The 22,433-nt window shown below is 39.1% G+C and overlaps 2 protein-coding genes and 1 non-coding gene across 3 annotated transcripts in view; all 3 read right to left on the bottom strand.

Moving 5' to 3' along the window:
* The window catches only part of LOC138028530 (uncharacterized), a 20,387-nt gene extending 16,745 nt beyond the window's left edge, over positions 1–3,642 (bottom strand). Inside the window, exon 1 of the mRNA XM_068876114.1 lies at positions 3,578–3,642. The gene's annotated coding sequence lies outside the window, so the exon portion shown is untranslated. The remainder of the gene's footprint in view (positions 1–3,577) is intronic.
* Positions 1–22,433, bottom strand: part of LOC138030821 (uncharacterized) — a 26,157-nt gene extending 3,724 nt beyond the window's left edge. Inside the window, exons 1-11 of the mRNA XM_068878689.1 lie at positions 22,357–22,433; positions 21,890–21,945; positions 17,308–17,439; positions 15,591–15,678; positions 14,688–14,737; positions 13,878–14,006; positions 11,755–11,883; positions 11,189–11,225; positions 8,325–8,409; positions 3,578–3,634; positions 1,545–1,605 (exon numbers count right to left, since the gene is read on the bottom strand). Coding sequence (XP_068734790.1) covers positions 1,545–1,605; positions 3,578–3,634; positions 8,325–8,409; positions 11,189–11,225; positions 11,755–11,883; positions 13,878–14,006; positions 14,688–14,737; positions 15,591–15,678; positions 17,308–17,439; positions 21,890–21,945; positions 22,357–22,408 — 876 coding nt within the window. The 5' untranslated portion in view covers positions 22,409–22,433. The remainder of the gene's footprint in view (positions 1–1,544; positions 1,606–3,577; positions 3,635–8,324; positions 8,410–11,188; positions 11,226–11,754; positions 11,884–13,877; positions 14,007–14,687; positions 14,738–15,590; positions 15,679–17,307; positions 17,440–21,889; positions 21,946–22,356) is intronic.
* On the bottom strand, positions 5,522–5,593 carry Trnap-cgg (transfer RNA proline (anticodon CGG)). The gene has a single exon. It is a non-coding gene; the product is annotated as a tRNA-Pro (tRNA).

Below are 22,433 nucleotides of genomic sequence, written 5' to 3'. Positions count from 1 at the left end.
ACAAACAACTATGGTATAGAGCGATTTTCCATTGAATGTCGAAAGTAATTAGCGAATTGTTTTAGTTTTGCATTACTTCACTCAGTGATTGGCTCAAAGTTCTCGTGCCACTTTTTCCGCCAATCATAAGTGAAACCAAAACCAATCGTGGCTCGCGCGTTCACATTTTCGCGCGCTTTGTATCGGCTACGTGTAATTATATAGTTTGGGTTTTGATTGGTTTACTGGATTGTCTCCGTCCTTTTTGATTGGCCAAAGTTTTGGTTTTACGACACTTGATTCAAACTCGCTCTAACACAACAGAAGAGTTTCGCAAATGGCTTTTCGGGCCCGAAAAGTTATAGAAACGAGCCACAGGACGAAATTCTCACAACGTCTCTCGTGATTGGTGGGCACAAAACAACGGTACATATATACTTTTTGAGTGATATCCCTTGATGAGAAGAGAATATAATGATCGAGCCAACGATGTGAAACCACCTTGTTAAAGTTACTACATTGATCGATAAGTGTATCAGTACAGAACTATCTTATTCGGCTAAAACAATACTGAACATTTAAATGTTCTGTCAAGACGCACAGGGGTTGACCAGCGGCAAAAAGAGAATCAAGGTACTTTGTGTACATATCACGACGTTTCCCATAAACTAAAACCTTAGTTCGAGACCAAAACACTCAGCAATACACCAGAAGATCTCATAAGCTGATACGATCCATAAGCAGGTCCTAGGGTGAATGGTTACCCGAGAAAGAGAGCACAGAATTTATAGTGTAGTTCAATTGAATGGGGATCTGAAGGAAAAGCTGTCCTTTTATCAGAGGGGTCATTAGGACATGTATGAGGTAAAATAGTTTTTTCCCTACTAAAAACTAGTAAGCCTCAGCCTCAGGGTGAAGAGCTTGTTAATAGGATTAATGCAATGGCAACTCATTAGTCTGGTTGCACACAACTGTAAACGAGTTACAACTCTGCTTGAAACAACTTGAACTTGGATGATGCAGGATTCTCACACAAAGGAAACAGAAATTATGGTCTTACGTTTGAGGCATAAAAATCTCCTGAATTCTTATGATCTGACTGTTTGAGAAGCGCGAAATTCTTCCATAAGATGTATTTTACTGGCTAGTAACTGTCAATACAGGATAAGACTACCTTCAAACAAGGTTCGTAGAGAAATGACCAATAATGGCACAATAAATAATCATCTATTTGACAGAATGGATGTTGAAAGAGCAATATTCTGCAGCGAAACAAAAATGAGATGACTGGATATTTTGTGCAAAGGTTGTTAAAATAGATAACAGAAAAAAGGTTGTTAAAGGTTGTTAAAATAGATAATAGAGCACAGAGAAATAAAATAAATAAACATTAAGTTCTGTAAAGAAAGACAGATAGCTACTCAGTACTAAATATTCTCATTGATCTCTAGATGAGAGCTTGACAATAATTAATTCATTGATTTACAGAATGTGATCTGACACCCCAGTGCATGATTCTTGCAACCTTGCTCAACAAGGTTTTTCCCTATCTACTTAAATATTACAGAAAGATGCAGCTGTAAACACATGGTTTTGTTTGTTGTGAGGTGAAAGGAAGACTTCTGTCTAAAAGGAACAAGAAAATTGTATTGAATTGTTGCCTAATGATTTGGAATTCAACAAATATGTGGCTGCTTCCACAAAAACTAAAAACTATGTTTGTGAAAGTGAATTGGATATCATTTAGTCTAGTGATGTAAAATGTTTGACAGACAACATAAACATAGCTCTTATTGTGAAACCACTGGCCTCCTACTGAAATATAACCTAACCATGACTAGTTCTACATCTTTAAAAGCAACCCTTGCAAAATCATCTATGATCATAGATCAAATTTCTTTTGGCAAATAAAACTGATGACATAATTTAATTCTGATCTAAGTAATTTAATTGCTGCTGGTATATCTACTATAGTATTTTAAGAGAGGTGATTTTATGTTTATTAATAATCTAGTACCATTCAAGGTTAATGATAGCAGGTGCACATAAGCTTCTACCACCAAATTTATCATGCTTTACACAATTAAAGTATGTATGTATGTGTCTATGTGTGTATAAAGAAGCTATGAGTCAGGACACCTCAAGGCAACAATGCATTTAGAAGAACCTTTTGGATGGAGCAAAAAAAAAGTGAATAATCCTTTAAAAAGTGCAGAGGATCCTTTTAAACCTGACATCAAGCTTGTTCAAAGATGTTAAACTAATACAGAACGAGAGCAGGGCTGATACAACAACTGTAAAAGAGCTGCCTCTACCAATGTATTGCTGGCTTGATTCTAAGTCTTGGCCTCATTTTGGCATAAACATTGCTTATTCTAATCTTTAAACCAAGAGGTTTTTTTCGTTTTGATGCTCAAGTGATCCCTTTCCCTTTAAACTGAAATTTGATAATATTTGATTATGTGGCATGTACCAAGCATTTTCAATTAAGAGCTAAATGAATTGACACTTCAAACTTTATTAAATGCCATGCCCCTGTAAACATGCATTTCAATACACTAGGAAATGCATGAATGATACAAAAGGTTAATGAAATCTGGAGAGAGAAATGACATTAGTTTTTGACAGTGTATTTGTTATCATCAAGTAAACAAAGGATGACCCAACAGATGGAGCGTTACATGACAGGTAAGGTTGATATGACCAACAGTGGTAGCCCTTGGAATGAGTATCTTGATAGTAATTTATTATTTCATATGAAAAGTTTAGCGTTCTACAACAAGAGCAGAAGATCAAAAAATGGGGGAAAACATATTCCATATCATTCGATGGATGGGAGTGTTTTACCATGTACTAAAACACTCGTAGAAGCAATGTGACCACTACGTCTGAGAAACGAGTGGCAAATTTTCATATGTAACACGAGTGGTCATATGGTACTCACACCGTCCACGATTCCAGCCCCTTCTTTTTTCCCACCTTTTTGGTGTGTATTAATACCAAGTATTTGTGTTAAAGCCTGCTTTTCAATTTTACCAATGTATATCTAACTGTCCAATACATAAAAAGACAATTACATGTTAAGCTCAAAGGTATGAATTTGACGTTCTTGTGGCAAGAACCATAATCTCACTCATTCGTTGCGTCACTCATGATGATAGGTTCTTGCAGGAGAACATAAAATTCATATATTCTCGCCACTTTGTAATATCCTGTATGTACTAAACCAAATTCTTGCATGCACAAAAAGCTACATGGCCAATGTGTTATTGAAACTATTCCTTGCTTTTACATTAAATACACAATCGGGGTTTATTCGTGGTATGTGTGGGCTTAGACCACACAGCTGTTACCTGAAATACTGCAACAACGTATTTACTACGTTTTTGAAAACTTAAGGCTGGCTAGTGTAATACGCCTTTGGTATATCAATTTATTAAAACCTTAAGTTCAGGTGATGTAAACTTTCACATCAAACACAACGAAAGTCAGTAAAAAATACAAAACAAGAACGAAAAAACAAAAAAACGTTTGGTCTCCGATTTCGCGTTGCTGCTTGAAGAACCACCAACGCCACATTTTATGACAATCGCCTTACCTTGTCTGTCTCTTGGAGGACGATACTGTCTTTTGCGTTACCTTATTAAACATGAAGCTACAGATAAACAAATAAAAAAGTGGTGAACGTGTTAATTACGGTTTTACATTGGCGATTTAGGACGGGACACGAAGCTACCGGGAAAGTAAGGAAAACTACTTAAAACAGCACACGCTCCCCAATAACGTATTCAACAAGCACAACCATCGGAAGGTTAACACGAGAATGAATTCAATTAGTTAATTAAACTATATTTTGTTTGATAATTTATGACCTGAATGTTTCACAGGATCGCATGCATTCTGGCAAAATCTGCAAGTGCTATTCGTGATACTATACAGGAAATTTACAAGTGTGAATTATTTCGCAACGGCTTTCGCCCCCCCCCCCGCAGAAAATCAGGTGTGTACAAACTACACTAAAAACAGGTATCCAGATAGTTCAAGTTAAAAGTTAATAGTTTGGAATTGACAACTGGTGTCGTTAAATTTGCGTTTTACCTGTAGATATAATAGAAAAGACATAAGAAGTGAATGATCTCATTCTCCGCCAGTTCTGCGCTCTGTCACGAGAGATTCGGGAGGGACTGCGGGCTCATTCTGCGGATGTTCGACGGAATTTATTATCTCATCAGTTCCAGGGTCTTGCCAGACTTTTTTCATATATTTTTGGTTTTACGCGATTTCGTGGATAACGTCTTGGATATCAGGTCCCGGTGAATTTAAACAAAGAAGGGCATATTAAACCCAAGAAACATGACGTCTACAATTCTTTTGAAAATATTCTTTTCTGTCTTTGTGGCGAAAGCAAAAACGTTTGATCAAAAATGTTAAATCTTACTGAGGTTACATCGACGTCAATGGAGGAGTGAAGTCAAGCGATCAAGCGAGGACCTCAAACGAGGTTATATCGAGTCAAATGAAGTTGCTTGGGCGAAGGTGTAATTCTTCGCCCCCACCCCCATCTATGGATTCGTTGCCGTCCCTTTTGTAACGCTTTAGAAATGGCAAATGAACGTGATCGAAATGTTTTGGGACGTTATTGCTTTGCCAGCTAACGGCCGATCTCACATTCATCACAGCCAAGAAGAGCAGTCTCTTGTACGCTGAAGATTGATTGTGGGAAACTCTCGCGGTTCGGACCTGCTCCGCGCCTCTGAACCTCGTGTTGAAAATTGTTGTTTGGTTTTCTCCAAGGTGCACAAATGGCGCTCAGGAATGTGCTTTGGGCAACACAGAGTTCTAATGTTGCACCTAGGAAACCTCGCTTACTGGAAAGGTAACTAAAACGTAGAAAGCTTAAACCTGTTAGGACCTTGGTGGAACCAAACGTGCCTTGTAGGCAAACAAGTCAAAGTTGGCCATGACTAATCTCGTACCCAAATCTATATTCCCCGTTTCCCGGAACCATGCGGTCTAAGTGATATTTATGCGATTTGCACTTAAATGTTTGCCACCGCGATGTCTTGAGCTTCTCATTTCCATCGTCTGTTTTTGCCTTGACGCCTCGTCTTCTGTAATCACATGTATTATTCAAGAGAGCATCAAGTCGTAAGAAAGCTCAGGATTAGGCACAAGAATGACACGATCGACCAGCTATGGAAATGTCACAAGGCCACTTGTCAACGTTTGATTTTTTAACTAAGAGACAATGATTAAGAGAGTTTCGTGTCATCCAGCTGTATGATTTAGAAGACAACTTGACCAAGATGTGAGCATCCTATGCTTTCTTCAAGTTTTTTTATCTTGAACAACAACGGGAGGTCAGGTGTGACACGTTTGTGGCTTTAATGAACTTATCATGCGGAAGGGTGAGAAGAATTGCCAAAAATAAAAATAAATTTGATACGTTGATCTCAGACGGCGAAAGAAGAGTGTGCCGTATGTTGGGGCGTGATAATAACCGCAAGTTGTTGATGTATGAACATTGTTGGGTATATAACTAGGGCCTGTCCGGGACTCGAACCCGAGACCTCTCGCACCCGAAGCGAGAATCATGCCACTAGACCAACAGGCCTTTACATGGAAAGCTTCCGTCACGCACTTTGTGTTGCAATTACTAGAGTGAGAGTTGAAAGGAAACCATTCCACCACTCGTAATGTTGTGTGCTTTGTCTGAATGGTGTCATTTGTTAATCACCACGTGAGTGAAGTAGCTGTGTTGAGGCAATTGGCGTTTAACAGGTACCGATGGTTAGACCTAGACAAACCGAAGGAAAGTGTATTTCTTCACATGGATATTGCAGGTCTGCAGGTAGTTGGGCTGGAATAAACGAGATTTTGCAGAGTTCAAAATGAGAATCCGGGTTATGGCCGTTTGACTTCAGGTGTAGGTTCCTTAAAAATGCATTTTATTTTAGGCAGGACTTGAAGAGTGGAAGTCTGTCGAATCTTATCTTGAACAACAACGGGAGGTCAGGTGTCACACGTTTGTGGCTTTAATGAACTAATCATGCGGAAGGGTGAGAAGAACTGGCCAAATTAATAAATAAATTTGATATGTTGATCTCAGATGGCGAAAGAAGAATGTGTCGTATGTTGGGGCGTGATAATGACCGCAAGTTGTTAATGTATGTATGAACATTGTTGGGTATATAACTACTAGGGCCTGTCCGGGAGTCGAAAAAGCTCAAAAGAGCGTTTTATTTACACTTAAAAAAGTGAGTTGAAAAATTACATATGGACGAAAAATATAATTATTAGTTTAAGCCTATGTCATTTTCCTGGTGTTACATTTACATTTTAAATAGTAGACGATTATTTTCAACCTTAGCAAAAGCTTCCCTAATACACCAATCTGTAGGAAAGAGGTGTCCTAAATTACGACACGAATACAATTTAAACTGATATTTTAAATGCGCTTTAACACTTGCAGAAAAGATAGCTTCCGGTGGCACACAATCATTGTCTAGCCTATGATGAGTTGCCGACTTGTATATAGCACATCTCTCGCAACAGTAAGAGCCCAGTTGATCAAAGCCACAGCTCTTTCACTGAGGATCACCCCTTGAAGGCACCTTTCCTAAGATCTTAATAGCTGGAGAGAGCACCAATTTATTCTCTGAAATTTTTCGGATAAACTGATCTACATATCCCCAAAAAAGTATCCACAGCTCTACATTCAAGCAAGGCGTGTTCAATATCATCAATAGAACCACAGCGATGGCAATTGGGCGTGTCCAAAAACAGTTAGTTACTAAATGAGATAAAGCTAGCGGTTCTGATTTTGAGGACGGAAAACAGCTGATTTTCATTCTGTAACATAAAGGTGTAGCGTGGGATGGGGGGAAAAACCAAAGAATTTACAATATGATTTTACGATTGGGGGTGTACACTTCATACTCGTCAACCTGTTACAAAAATTATTTCAACGTTATTCGTTTGAGTATGGGAACAGGCTCCGATATTGTTGATTGGGCATTTTAGAAAGAGCGGTCAAAACTTACCAATTACATCTTATATTCTTTAATGACACCACCCTTTACAGAGGAAAGGCCTTAATGTAAAAATATCTGGCACTCCATCTTGAACAAGACTTGGATCTGAATAAGCTGAAAGGCATCACAATATTAGTACAAAGCTGTTGAAAAGTATAGCGAAGAAGTTGTGGCAGTAAGGAGTCCATCCACCGAAACTCATGTTTTTTTCGCTCAAAGAACCCCAGTTTTCCGAGTACAGGGATACTCTATAAGGCCCTGTGCAACGGACAAGCAGTTCTCAGTGGCAGAAGGTGTACGGTGTTGGCAGTGTTATGTGGTGTATTGGTCTTGGCGGTGGTATTGTGGGAAAGAATACGGACCCATAAGACTTTGTCAACTTACAAAATTCTGGCCTGCCATCTTGTTTTCAACATCTTAAGGGCGTTACTGTCGCCATGGAAAACCCATAAGGGAATATGACTTGCGTGGCTACCTCTTCCCTTCCCAACAATGTTGGAAGAGCTGCATTGGAAACGCGATCCAAAATTATTTGCGCTTCGGTTCGGCGATCACGTAACAAAAGAAATGTTGGCTCAAAAGTTGTTGGCTCCAAAAAGTGCTGACACACCGAGTCGCGCAAAAAACTTCCGTGCAAACACACTGCAGCGACGACAACCGACACAACAGGGTGTGGCCAAACGCACGCAACGTTTAACACCCAACACATGTTGGAGCAATTGTTGGCCAAGCAATGGTTGGCTAACAATGTTGCGTCCCGTTTGAATGGGGCCATGACAATTTTAAAACAGGATCCTTTTCCGAACAATTGTAAAATGTACCGAGGAACGCAAGACTTTCGCCTGATTTAAGGCATATTTAAATTTTACGTTTCTCATTTGCACGTGTTATGATTTTGCAGAAGCGCAAAAAGTGAACAAAAATTTCACTCTGCACGTTGCGTTATGGACGTTTGCTCGTGCGCACGTGCAGAAAATAGAAATGTGTTTTTTATGCAAAATTTGAGCCGTTGAACATTGCCAGAAAGGTGCTTACTTTTTCAAAGTATTCTGAAAGACTGCCAATCGTATCTCAGCAACAACCAGCAAGAAATCCTCCTGAAGAAAAAAAAAAAGGTTTAAAATTAATGTTTAGTCTGGTTGCTGAAGGATTTTAATTCCTCCAAAGTTCTTAGGGACCTGGGGTGTGCTGTACAATGCGACGCGGAAAAGTAGTTGTCCTCGGCGCTTTTTTCTCCCTTGCCGCCACAAACTTTGATAAATTGGCCAAAATTTAAGCTTTGTTAAATGACATTTTCCTTATTGTATTCACCTTCTTGTCCATGTTGAAAGATGGCATTTCCCTTTCACAGGGAATGCCACTGTAAATTCCTTGGAGCTTGAAGCAAACTTCACACCTGGCAGATAAAGGGAAAACCCAGATCAAAGAACTCTTAATTCTGCTCCATGAAACTGCTATACAACATATCCTTCGATTGCATAAAAACCTATAATTTTTGAAATCGACAACTGCTTTAGTTAGTAATGGATAACAAGCAAGTGTGTTGAGCTGCTGAGACTTTGCCATCTGGCAGTGAAAACACTTCGTTGTCTTCTAGGACGAAATACCGTAGTCCCCGCTTTAAAATTTTGAACGTGATGTAGGGTGATCATTTACTCACAAACTATTCTTAAGCCGCAAGGTACAGGAGTCGACCTTTCCCCGCCTCCCCCCCCCCCCCCCCCCTTTCTTTCTTGAAACATGTTGAATCGAAGTTGAATCGACCTTGAATGAGTTTAAAAAGGTGTAAAGTGCCCCTGTGATCAAAAAAACACTTCCTTTTTTCCTTCAGATTTTGAAAGTGTGTTTGCTTAACACCTGACTGGCAAAATTTTGAGCTTTGATTTTCATCCAAAGGCCGTTTACTTTGAGTGTAAGTTTTGGATTTCACGGTCCACCATTACTCACGTTCAAAACTGACCGATTGGAACTCAGACGTTGGATCCAGGGGAAAGTGACGTCAGAGGCTCACTAGCTTAAAATTTCAGCGTGTGAACACAGCTTATTATATATGCAAAGTGTGAGTTTAAAAGACTGAAAGCCCAAACCCCCGTGCTGCATATTAATTCTGCCGCGTACACACGTATTGCATTCTTAAACTAGTGAGCCTTTGACGTCATTTTCTCCTCGATCCAGCTCTTTCAAGAACATAATGTTTGTAATGGCGGACCATTAAATAGGAAAATTACAGTTAAAATAAAGAGGGGTCTTTTTCAAATCAAGGCTTAAAACGTGGGTCACTTAGTGTTTTGTCAACATAGTTTTGAGATCCTAAGGAAAATATGAATTGAGTTTTTGGTCACAGGGCACTTTAAACCATTCAACATTTCTTCCTACTTTTTCGCGAATGTTGAATGAAGTGAAAGCCTGTTTTGCCCCCTTTCTCTTTCAAAATCGTTGGGTATGCGCGTGCGCACTAATCGGTGTCCAATGACGTATCCACTTCCGTATCATATAGTAACACAACCCGGCTACGGGCTGCGGACTGAATACAAGGCCTCAGTGCATGAAGCTTTGTAGAATCTTTTGCCCACCCCAGCAGTCAACAATGTTGAAGCAAATTTTGAAGCCCTTGGCCCGGGCCTTAAAGCCTGCTTTTCACTAGCGACGCAATTGCAAAAGCGCAAAACGAACAAACTTTTTCAATTTGTCCTCCTGCCCTTGCGCTTAGGGCCCCCGGCGTTTCGCTTGTGCGTTGTTTGAAAACGAAACAGGCATAAGCACAAGGTAATAGGCCCATTTTCCGAGTTCATGTTGCCTCCTCTTACAAAGCGAGTCTAAGTGCGAATTTTTTCTTTATGATAATTAGGTTTTGCTTTCATATTTAAAGTAGAACTAATTACCATCACCAAAACTTTCGCCACTTAGACTCCTTTGAAAGAGGAGGCAGACGTGAACTCGGAAATGGCCTATTGCTACAATCTGGCCAAGTTAAGGACAGTTGCCTACTGATTAAAGATATTTTTTTGGCCCCGGTGTGTGATTATGCAGGAAATTTCGATCTTCCACACGTGTTATTGAAATCCAAAAAGAAAATTGGGGGTAACCACGCATTTTTCAAAGATAATTCATGAATAATATTCTAAAAAGCTTTAAAATACAAAGCAATGTATGGCGTTCTTTCTCAAATTGAAGCTTAATATCTCTCAAAAATGCATGGTTACACCCCAATTTTCTTTTTGGATACCAAGAGTACAGCAGGGATCGCGTTAACGCAGAAATCGTGCATTTTTACGCAAATAAAATCCAAAAAATGCATCATCGAAATTTTAATGCGTGCCAGGACGCAAGGCACTGACTTAAATAACTCACACAACTTGCTTTGATTTGTCAGTATATTCTGTTGTTTGTAAAACTGTTGGAGCGATCTGTGATCATAATTGAAGTTCTAAGAAATGGGATTTAAAACATCTAAAAAGGTTAAAACTAAATTTTCGACCGCCTTCTGTGGTCTTCTTCAGAGGAATGTACTCTGCAAGTCACTGAATGCAAATATATAGCAAAAGACGTCACTGTTCGTTGCTCCTAAGGGAGGAAACCAGTGATGCGTAAACCCTTGGAAAGGGTGCTCTTTCATTAACAGAGTTCTTGTCCAGGAATGAATGTAACGGCTCTAGAAAAAGCCTTTGTCGGCCGGTCCTATGCATATGCATCAATATTAATTCCAAGTTGGTTACTCTCTTTTTCTCATAATTTAAAACATACTCTTTTTCTCGCAGAGGGTCACCAAGATTTTGGGACCCCCAAAAAATGCTTGGGACCCCAATTTGTCCGAACATGCGGGTCCCAGGACCCAGATTGAAAAATCCTAGTGCCATCCCTGAGTACATACTAAGATCTACTTTCTCAGGATAGTTTCAAATCGTGCGATAATATCCCGGTATTAGTAAGCATCGGCGATAGGAATATCTGGAGATGCGCAGAACGTATGCGCAACAACAATAGTAGGCACCGTCCTTAAAGCACTCGTTCCAGATTCCCTGTGTCTGAACATTTGAACAAAATGGCGGTTACCGTGGTTGATTTTGATGCTTATGTCGACGTTCGTTTTCACTAGAATAAGCTACTCATGCTTGCCCTTGCGTTTGTGTCGCCAGTGAAAACCAGGCTTAAGATGCTGTAATATCACTTGTTACCTTCCCCAAAATCAGCTTTCTCCAGCCTCTTTACAATCTAAAACGAGCAAAAAGCACTTTTATCATTGACTGTGAGCAGTCTCTATTTTGCTCCAGAATCGTTGAAACGAACGCGTACATAGAAATTTTAATGGCTGGAACTGCGGTTCGCAAATACCGCGGGCGTTGGTTAACAAACGCCCGCAATATTTGCGAACCGCAGTTTCAGCCATTTTGAAGTGTTCATTCGTTTCAACGATTTAGAGCAAAACAGAGACTGCTCGCTGTCTACTTTTATCAAAAAAAATATACATACAAAGATTGACTCAATACGCCAAGTTTTCGATTCATCCCGGAGCATTGCATGAAACTTGAAAACGTGCGGTCGTCTTTTTTTTCTTTTCAAAGTATCCAAATGCCACTCGTTTCAATCTGGTCCTGTCTTGTCCACCTATGCACCTCTTCGGCTTTCTTGTATTTTTTTATGTTGTTTTTGAGCTTTCAATGACTACTGTAACGTATGGTCATTTTGCGCTTCAATAAGGGGAGGGGGTAAAGCTACAAGGATTAGGTATACACTGACGTACCTCCCCCTTGGCACTGGACCAGTCAGCAAATCCGTGAACGTCTTCATTGACTTGTTGAAATTTGTCCTCCGCCTGATTCCAGAACAAGGTGTGACTGTTTGTGCCCTTTGCATGACCCGCCGCCGCGAGCTAAGAGAACAATTGGGGATATAGAATAGAAAAGCGAATAGAATGGAATAGCATAGACTGGTATAATTACGTAGGTGGTTAGAGTGGTTTTCAATTGAGTGTCGAAAGTAATTAGATAATTACTTTGGTTTTGCATTACTTCACTCAGTGATTGGTTCAAGGTTCTCGCGCCACTTTTTCAACAAATCAGAAGTGAATAAAATAATTGTTATTAGTTTATTGTAACTATTGGGTGAAATAAAGTATTGTTGTTGTTGTTGTTGTTGTTGTTTGTTGAAGAAATTAATTGTTTTAAGAAAATGCATATTTTTCAAATAATCGCCAATGTAATCACACTAAAACAATTATTCACCTCAAGCTCGGCGAATACCTCGACTTCGTCTCGGTTTTTATTCACCGATATTCACTTCTCCTTCGGCGAATAATTGTTCATTAATCCTTAATTGCACGAGGGAACATTGCGATTAAGGCCTGTTTAAACGGTTTCAAAATTTGACCAACATTCGCTCCACAAAAGTTGAATAGATGTTGGGCATATGTTGGACGCAAAAACAAAGTTGTGTGTAGGCCGTTAAAAAAGAACCAACACTTTCGCAAAACTTGATTGCGAGGAACTAAGAACTAGAAACCAGTCTCTCTCGTCCAGATAAACTACGTGCCGCCATATTGATTTGTCGATCATGGAGCGATGTGAGCATGCGTGTGTTTTACAATTGTTGAACAGTGTTCAAACGGCTTTAACACCAATCAACATTTTTGAGAACAAAGGAAAAGTTGAATCGATGTTAAATGAAAGTTTAAACCGATTTAAACTTGATTCAACACGCTTTCAACATTTTTTACGCTTTCAACAATGTTGGACGACCTGTTCAAACGCACCGAAGACTTGCTTAAACAAAGTGTTGAATGCATGTTGAAGCAAATGTTAAAACCGTTTAAACGGGCCTTTACATGTTTATCACATAAAAGGCAAAATTATTAAGGGAAGCCCGTTCAATGATGCCGCGACATATTGGGTTGAATTCAATAAATCGTTGCTGTCAACAGAAATAGCGCCTAAAATGTATTTTATATTTGGACAAAAAGAACTTAAATCAGAGCGAGAACGTATTTCGCTTGCTCTGGATAAGCAACTGTTAATCAATCAGGATCAAGTAATCAAGCCCTCCTGATTACTAAAAGTGGCGCCGTGGTTAAGAAGAAATGCCCTCCGTCTCAGCCAATCAGCATTCACTAATTTTGCTCCGTATGCGTATGTGACAAAAAGTAAAAATGACCATCGCAGTTATAAAGCAACTTGAGCAGTCCGAAAGAAGCCTAAAAAATCCAGGCTTGAATGGGTTTCAAACCCATGATCGTGCGATTGCGTTGCATTTGCATGTAACACTAAATAGCAATGCAAAAGAATGTTTTCATGGGTAAAGACTTGTTTCCATATCTCAAAGTGCCCTTGGACGTGAGGTGCCTGGGAATCAAATTAAATCACTGGAATCGAAATGCTAACAGTTAAGCCTAAATATTGTTTTAGGCCTAATTAGGCCTAAGGTTAGCATTTCTAAGGGGTTTGGGCTTTTTCACCAGTTACATTATAACCTCAGTCTGCATTTTACACTGACCGATTCCAGTGATTTAATTTCATTCCCAGGTACCTCACGTCTAAGGGCACTTTGAGAGATATGGAAACAAGTCTTTATCGTTTTCACGAGACGTCACGGACGGCCATGTTGGATTACCCTACTAATCCTAAGGGAAATGAGCTCTATTATCATGCAAGCGTTTTCCTTCGTTTCGGTGAAAAAAAAAAAAGCCTACTGATCACGTGAGTGAAAACACTCTATTAACCTTAATGTTCGAAAAAGGGTCATGACGTGGCCGGAACTACATCTCATGGAAACCTTTGAGGTTTTACAAATTTTAGGCTCATGAACCAACGATGTTTATAACAAATTTAAAACTTATACAAAGCAAGCTTTCTACACATCAAAATGCCTCACCAGTTCACTCCCAGAAACGGATACTGTTAAACTCTTGCCACCAAACATAGTTGTCACGCGTGAAGGTAGGTTTTCTTGCGTGACACTTGATGTCGAGAGAACTCCAGCCAAACGTGTAGCACCTTCAGACTGAAAGCGTGACATTAACTTTTTAACTACGTATAAAAAAAACAAATCTATCGCTTCACGTTGGCTACGTCATAATCTTCCCATAAGAATTGCAATTACCCCAAACGGCAATCAAAAGGCTACCGTGATAAACAAGAGCAAATTGTTTGAAATAAGATCACTTCACGCAATTTAGCTACAAAAAACGCGCAACTTCACGTTACTGTGACAAGCTGCAGTCTGCCTTATGACGTTCCTGCAAGCGCGATGCTTAAAACCTCTATCACCTCAAAAAAGACCCTTTCATTCGATGATTCTCTGCACTTGTCTAAAACTTTTTTTTAAAATTCCTTTGTTTTCTAAACTATCCCCTTCAAGATCACTGTTTTAGAGGCTCCCAAAAAGTCGAAAAACTAGATGCAATTTGAGCTATGAGCGCGCAAGGGAGAGGAAAGGGTTTAATAGCGGGTTGACGTCACAAGCGACGTGTGACGTCAAACCAGTCGAACCCATTCCTCTTTATTGCTCGGTCAAGGATCAAACTATGACCACTTTTTCCTTCTTTCAAAGCGAATAGAAAAGCGAGTTTTCAATAAAAGGTTGTAAAAACAACAAATATATTCAGGACAATATCGGAGAATAAGTACAGCGGAAAAGTTTGTTGAAGTGATAGGTATTTTAATGTTCAGAATGTTCGCCTACCTCTGTAACAGGATATGACGCTGCCTTCGCCACTACGTCAAACTTGTCATCTAAAAAAAGAAAGAAGAAAGGAAAGCTGAACCACGTCTTGAGCAACTGGAATAAGTGTTTTATTAAATTTTCATTAAATTCTGAACGCTTGGACACTTGGAAAAGTTTCAGCTTTGCAACACTTGGCGCAACCAGTTTCAGTATTTGGTCATACGGTATAGACCACTTTCATAAATGGCGACCACTTTTACATTCTTTTGTATTTATGTTAATTAGACCTACTGCCCTTGTTTTAAAACAAATATTCTTTTGAAATTACTCGTCGTAGCGAGGTTAGTAGGGCTTATTAGCATTGAAACAAAAGAATATTTTATTTGGCCGCCATTATGAAAGAGGTCTATATGACCTCAGTGATAACCGACATTGAGGGAACCAATCAAAAAGATAGAAACGCAATATCCGAGGTCGAAAATTTAATAACTTGATATTGGCCATAGTAGTAGTCATAGTTTATTTTACCCACGAGGAGCTAAGGAGTCGTAACTCGTTGAAACGCTCTCGTGCAACCACGAAGCACCACATCGCTGGGACCTCCATGCCTTACTCGTTGTGAATAGTGCGTGGGTTCTTTTACGTCCCAACAGGTTATGATCATTGAACTACAGAAGGGCTGTGAGACGGGGCCTACGGTTTATGGTCATTATCCGAGAAGACTAGAGAGTCGAACCGTTTGCAGATTGCATTACAAAGGCAGCACTTTCTCCTCGGTGCTCAACCAACTGAGCCACCGGTGCGCGGTATGGGTAGATTCGACAATAAGGAAACTTTGACTCCACAGTTATTGGCCAGATCTATCTTTTCACGAGACGAAAAAACGCTATCCCAAATGCAAAGAAAAATAATGAACTATACCTTCAGAAATACCATCAACAGTTATCAACACGTTGGCTTTTGGGCGGCGAAAAACATCTCCGGCTAATAAGCCAGCCCAGCCCAGCTCCTGAAATGAAAGCAAAGTTGCCAAAGCAGAGGTACTGTATGATTTCAGCTCGAACATAACGATAGCGGTTTACACGGGTGTTTTCCTACACTGAAACGTGTTTTCGTTATACATGTAAGTTGCAAAACTTGAGTATCTATATGATGCCAGGATCGAGATGACGATCCTTTGTCACAATCGATAGCAAAAGCATGTCTTCATTGGATCGCAGACGATGCAGTGACTATTATAGGTACGCATCATCATCATCATCATCATCATCATCATCATTACACCTTCTATTTTATTTTATTTCTTGCAATTCACGATCTGCAGTCGGCAAGCAAGTCTTAACTCAATTTTAGGTCTCCCAGTCACTTTTTGGAAAATCTGATAGGAATAATAGGCTCTTCAAGTTCAAATATAGGAAAAGATAGGAATTTTCTGCCAAAATATATGCTCTTTATTGGAGCTACGATAGATTTCATACAATAAATATAAAGCAAGAAACACTTTTCTGAGCTTTTTATGGGTTTTGTCAAACTTCCCAAGCAAGTAATGTGAGAAATACAGAGTCATATATGGTTATCGAAAAATTGGAAGATGTGATTGCGTGACGCAGTCGTAGTCTATGCCCACATCTCACCCTTGCTCACCACGGAGTCTCCAGTAGATCAGTGGCTAGAGCATCCATAATATATCACGGAGGGTCGTGGGTTCAAATCCCACCTGGGGTTCAGATTTTTCCCCGATTTTTCCGAGTTTCCATTTGACGATGCATAATATCTTTCATGTATTGGTCAAAATTGGCGAGATAAATATTTGGGGGGCTATGGTTTTAGCTAAGAATTTTTTAAATAACTAATTTTTTTAAAAAATGTTTAACTATGTCCTACTTATAGGAAAAATAGGATGATTTCTTAAAATATAGGCTCTTTATAGGATCCTATACAAATTATAGCATTGATAGGAAATAATGGCGGTCTGGGAGGCATGCGATTTGTTATCTTTATTTTTGTGGAAATCCCCCGATTTTTGCCGTCAGTACCGAGACCAAAGACCTCTCAAGGTTCCGCACCAGGAAGTCCGCGAATCATGGCTCTTCCGCGCAGTCTCAGAAATTTGAACGATACTCGTTGTCAGCGGATACAGAAGTGAATCTTCGACATAACTACGCATATATTCGTTAATTTCTATACTGACCAAAAGAATTGCGGCCCTTACGGAAGAGAATGGATCTACTTGCGAGAGAATGATTGGCTGAGAGGGTGTCGCTTGTGTGAATTGAAGATAATACAGTTCTCAGCAAAAACATTTATTGCATAGTTACATTTCTTTTCGATAACAATGCCGTTTGGAGAATTTTGGGCGAGCTGCTTGTGACGCAGTGAGTGGGTTCATAAATGGCCCACACAATTGGCTGTTCAACGGAGCCCACGGTTTATTGTCCTTATTTCGAGAACACATAAAAGTGTAACATGTCAAATTACAAAGGCAGCACTTTCCTGTCGGATTTTTGTGTTGGTCCGGCCGGGGTTCGAACCCGCGACTTCCCGCACGGAAGTCCGAAGCTCAACCAACTCAGACAACCGGTCATCAATCACCTACGAAATAAAAAAACAAACTGATAGTGATACTGATTGTGCAAACCTTTGTGGAGGAAAGTCCAAGTGCAAGTGATATAACATCGGAGATTTCATCCGAGGCAATAGCGCCGGCATTTGGCAAAAAGGTCACGTAACTTGGACTGTAAGCAATAAAGAACTTGGAAGCATCAGATTTCTGTTGAGAAAAAAAAAGGACGCATCGTGACACAGGGGTGAAGACTGAATGAAATGTATCTATAATTCGGCTATAAACCGCACTTGAAAATATAGATTTCTTTCATTCATCAGTCCTTTCACGGAAACATGTGAGCTAAACAAATTGACCAGGGGCCCGTTTCTCGAAAGTCCCGAGACTTTAAGGGCCATTTTCGGGTGTCACCATTCCCTTTGTATCTCAAGAACGGAAAACGGACAGGATTTAAGTCGTCACACTTCACGGTCATTTTTCTTTTTCGTACCTTGAAAACATGTTAAAAGATCGCCTTTCGAAAACAAGCGGTTTGCAGTTTCACAATTGGGTTTTCGGGACTTTCGAGAAACGTGCCCCTGCTCCCAACTATGTGGCTTTAATAGCTCAGTTTTAGAGCATCAGTGCATCGGCATCGCAGTGGTTATGAGTTGGAATTCCATTGAAACCATTTGAATTTTTTAGGTGTCTATAGAGCGAGTTTCAATCGAGTGTCGTAAAACCAAAACCAAAGTAATTACTTTGGCCAATCAAAAAGGACGGAGACAATCCAGTAAACCAATCAAAACTCGAAGTAATTACACGTAGCCGACACAAAGCGCGGGAAAATGTGCACGCGCGAGCCACAATTGGTTTTGGTTTCAGTTCCGATTGGTTGAAAAAATGGCGCGAGAACTTTGAACCAATCACTGAGTGAAGTAAATGCAAAACCTATGCAATTCGCTAATTACTTTCGACACTCAATTGAAAACCGCTCTAAGAGACAGTTGCTTAAATTGTTCAGATAAGTGCGAGGATCACTTCTATCTTTCGTCTTTGGAGGTGAAGGCGTTGGATTTGTATGGGGTTGAGCCCGTTGTTGCATTTGATTATTCTACAATTACTCAATTAATCATTCTCCATCGGGGCTTTTCAGGGCCACTGATACAAACAACTATGGTATAGAGCGATTTTCCATTGAATGTCGAAAGTAATTAGCGAATTGTTTTAGTTTTGCATTACTTCACTCAGTGATTGGCTCAAAGTTCTCGTGCCACTTTTTCCGCCAATCATAAGTGAAACCAAAACCAATCGTGGCTCGCGCGTTCACATTTTCGCGCGCTTTGTATCGGCTACGTGTAATTATATAGTTTGGGTTTTGATTGGTTTACTGGATTGTCTCCGTCCTTTTTGATTGGCCAAAGTTTTGGTTTTACGACACTTGATTCAAACTCGCTCTAACACAACAGAAGAGTTTCGCAAATGGCTTTTCGGGCCCGAAAAGTTATAGAAACGAGCCACAGGACGAAATTCTCACAACGTCTCTCGTGATTGGTGGGCACAAAACAACGGTACATATATACTTTTTGAGTGATATCCCTTGATGAGAAGAGAATATAATGATCGAGCCAACGATGTGAAACCACCTTGTTAAAGTTACTACATTGATCGATAAGTGTATCAGTACAGAACTACCTTATTCGGCTAAAACAATACTGAACATTTAAATGTTCTGTCAAGACGCACAGGGGTTGACCAGCGGCAAAAAGAGAATCAAGGTACTTTGTGTACATATCACGAAGTTTCCCATAAACTAAAACCTTAGTTCGAGACCAAAACACTCAGCAATACACCAGAAGATCTCATAAGCTGATACGATCCATAAGCAGGTCCTAGGGTGAATGGTTACCCGAGAAAGAGAGCACAGAATTTATAGTGTAGTTCAATTGAATGGGGATCTGAAGGAAAAGCTGTCCTTTTATCAGAGGGGTCATTAGGACATGTATGAGGTAAAATAGTTTTTTCCCTACTAAAAACTAGTAAGCCTCAGCCTCAGGGTGAAGAGCTTGTTAATAGGATTAATGCAATGGCAACTCATTAGTCTGGTTGCACACAACTGTAAACGAGTTACAACTCTGCTTGAAACAACTTGAACTTGGATGATGCAGGATTCTCACACAAAGGAAACAGAAATTATGGTCTTACGTTTGAGGCATAAAAATCTCCTGAATTCTTATGATCTGACTGTTTGAGAAGCGCGAAATTCTTCCATAAGATGTATTTTACTGGCTAGTAACTGTCAATACAGGATAAGACTACCTTCAAACAAGGTTCGTAGAGAAATGACCAATAATGGCACAATAAATAATCATCTATTCGACAGAATGGATGTTGAAAGAGCAATATTCTGCAGCGAAACAAAAATGAGATGACTGGATATTTTGTGCAAAGGTTGTTAAAATAGATAACAGAAAAAAGGTTGTTAAAGGTTGTTAAAATAGATAATAGAGCACAGAGAAATAAAATAAATAAACATTAAGTTCTGTAAAGAAAGACAGATAGCTACTCAGTACTAAATATTCTCATTGATCTCTAGATGAGAGCTTGACAATAATTAATTCATTGATTTACAGAATGTGATCTGACACCCCAGTGCATGATTCTTGCAACCTTGCTCAACAAGGTTTTTCCCTATCTACTTAAATATTACAGAAAGATGCAGCTGTAAACACATGGTTTTGTTTGCTGGAGGTGAAAGGAAGACTTCTGTCTAAAAGGAACAAGAAAATTGTATTGAATTGTTGCCTAATGATTTGGAATTCAACAAATATGTGCTGCTTCCACAAAAACTAAAACTATGTTTTGAAAGTGAATTGGATATCATTTAGTCTAGTGATGTAAAATGTTTGACAGACAACATAAACATAGCTATTATTGTGAAACCACTGGCCTCCTACTGAAATATAACCTAACCATGACTAGTTCTACATCTTTAAAAGCAACCCTTGCAAAATCATCTATGATCATAGATCAAATTTCTTTTGGCAAATAAAACTGATGACATAATTTACTTCTGATCTAAGTAATTTAATTCATGCTGGTATATCTACTACAGTATTTTAAGAGAGGTGATTTTATGTTTATTAATAATCTATTACCATTCAAGGTTAATGATAGCAGGTGCACATAAGCTTCTACCACCAAATTTTAACCTGCTTTACACCATAAAGTATGTATGTATGTGTCTATGTGTGTATAAAGAAGCTCTGAGTCAGGACACCTCAAGGCAACAATGCATTTAGAAGAACCTTTTGATGGAGCAAAAAAAAAGTGAATAATCCTTTAAAAAGTGCAGAGGATCCTTTTAAACCTGACATCAAGATTGTTCAAAGACGTTAAACTAATACAGAACGAGAGCAGGGCTGATACAACAACTGTAAAAGAGCTTGCCTCTACCAATGTATTGCTGGCTTGATTCTAAGTCTTGGCCTCATTTTGGTATAAACATTGCTTATTCTAATCTTTAAACCCTTTATCCCTTTCCCTTTAAACTGAAATTAGATAATATTTGATTATGTGGCATGTACAAGCATTTTCACTTAAGAGCTAAATGAATTGACACTTCAAACTTTATTAAATGCCATGCCCCTGTAAACATGCATTTCAATACACTAGGAAATGCATGAATGATACAAAAGGTTAATGAAATCTGGAGAGAGAAATGACATTAGTTTTTGACAGTGTATTTGTTATCATCAAGTAAACAAAGGATGACCCAACAGATGGAGCGTTACATGACAGGTAAGGTTGATATGACAACAGTGGTAGCCCTTGGAATGAGTATCTTGATAGTAATTTATTATTTCATATGAAAAGTTAGCGTTCTACAACAAGAGCAGAAGATCAAAAAATGGGGGAAAACATATTCCATATCATTCGATGGATGGGAGTGTTTTACCATGTACTAAAACACTCGTAGAATCAATGTGACCACTACGTCTGAGAAACGAGTGGCAAATTTTTCATATGTAACACGAGTGGTCATATGGATCCTCAACGTCACGATTCCAGCCTTTTTTCCCACCTTTTTTGTTTGTATTAATACCCAGTATTTGTGTTAAAGCCTGCTTTTCAATTTTTACCATGTATATATACTGTCCATATAATAAAAAGACAATTACATGTTAGCTCAAAGATATGAATTTGACGTTCTTGTGGCAAGAACAATATCTCACTCATTCGTTGCGCTCACTCATGAGATATTGTTCTTGCCAGGAGAACATAAAATTCATATATTCTCGCCACTTTGTAATATCCTGTATGTACTAAACCAAATTCTTGCATGCACAAAAAGATAATGGCATGTTTTATTGAAACTATCTTGCTTACATAAATACACAATCGGGGTTTATCGTGGTATGTGTGGGATAAGACCACACAGCTGTTACCTGAAATACTCAACAACGTATTTACTACGTTTTTGAAACTTAAGGCTGGCTAGTGTAATAGCCTTTGGTATATCAATTTATTAAACCTTAAGTTCAGTGATGTAAACTTTCACATCAAACACAAGAAGTCATTAAAAAACAAAACAAGAACGAAAAAAAAAAAACGTTTTGGTCTCGATCGCGTTGCTGCTTGAAGAACACAACGCCACATTTTATGACAATCGCCTTACCTTGTCTGTCTCTTGGAGGACGATACTGTCTTTTGCGTTACTTATTAAACATGAAGCTACAGATAACAAATAAAAAAGTGGAACGTGTTAATTACGTTTTACATTGGCGATAGGACGGGACACGAACTACCGGGAAAGTAAGGAAACTACTAAAACAGCACAAGCTCCCCAAAACGTATTCAACAAGCACACCCATCGGAAGGTTAACACGAGAATGAATTCATTTAGTATAAACTATATTTTGTTTGATAATTTATGACTGAATCTTTCACAGATCGCATGCATTCTGGCAAAATCTGCAAGTGCTATTCGTGATACTATACATGAAATTTACAAGGTGAATTATTTCGCAACGGCTTTCGCGATAAAATCAGGTGTGTAACTACACTAAAAACAGGTATCCAGATAGTTCAAGTTAAAAGTTAATGTTTGGAATTGAAACTGTTGTCGTTAAATTTGCGTTTTACCTGTAGATATAAAGAAAAGACATAAGAAGTGAATGATCTCCTTCTCCGCCATTCTGCGCTCTGTCACGAGATTCGAG

Source organism: Montipora capricornis, chromosome 13, assembly GCF_036669925.1.
Source record: "Montipora capricornis isolate CH-2021 chromosome 13, ASM3666992v2, whole genome shotgun sequence".
Taxonomy (NCBI): Eukaryota; Metazoa; Cnidaria; class Anthozoa; order Scleractinia; family Acroporidae; genus Montipora; species Montipora capricornis.
This window is presented reverse-complemented; position numbering and strand designations above follow the sequence as displayed.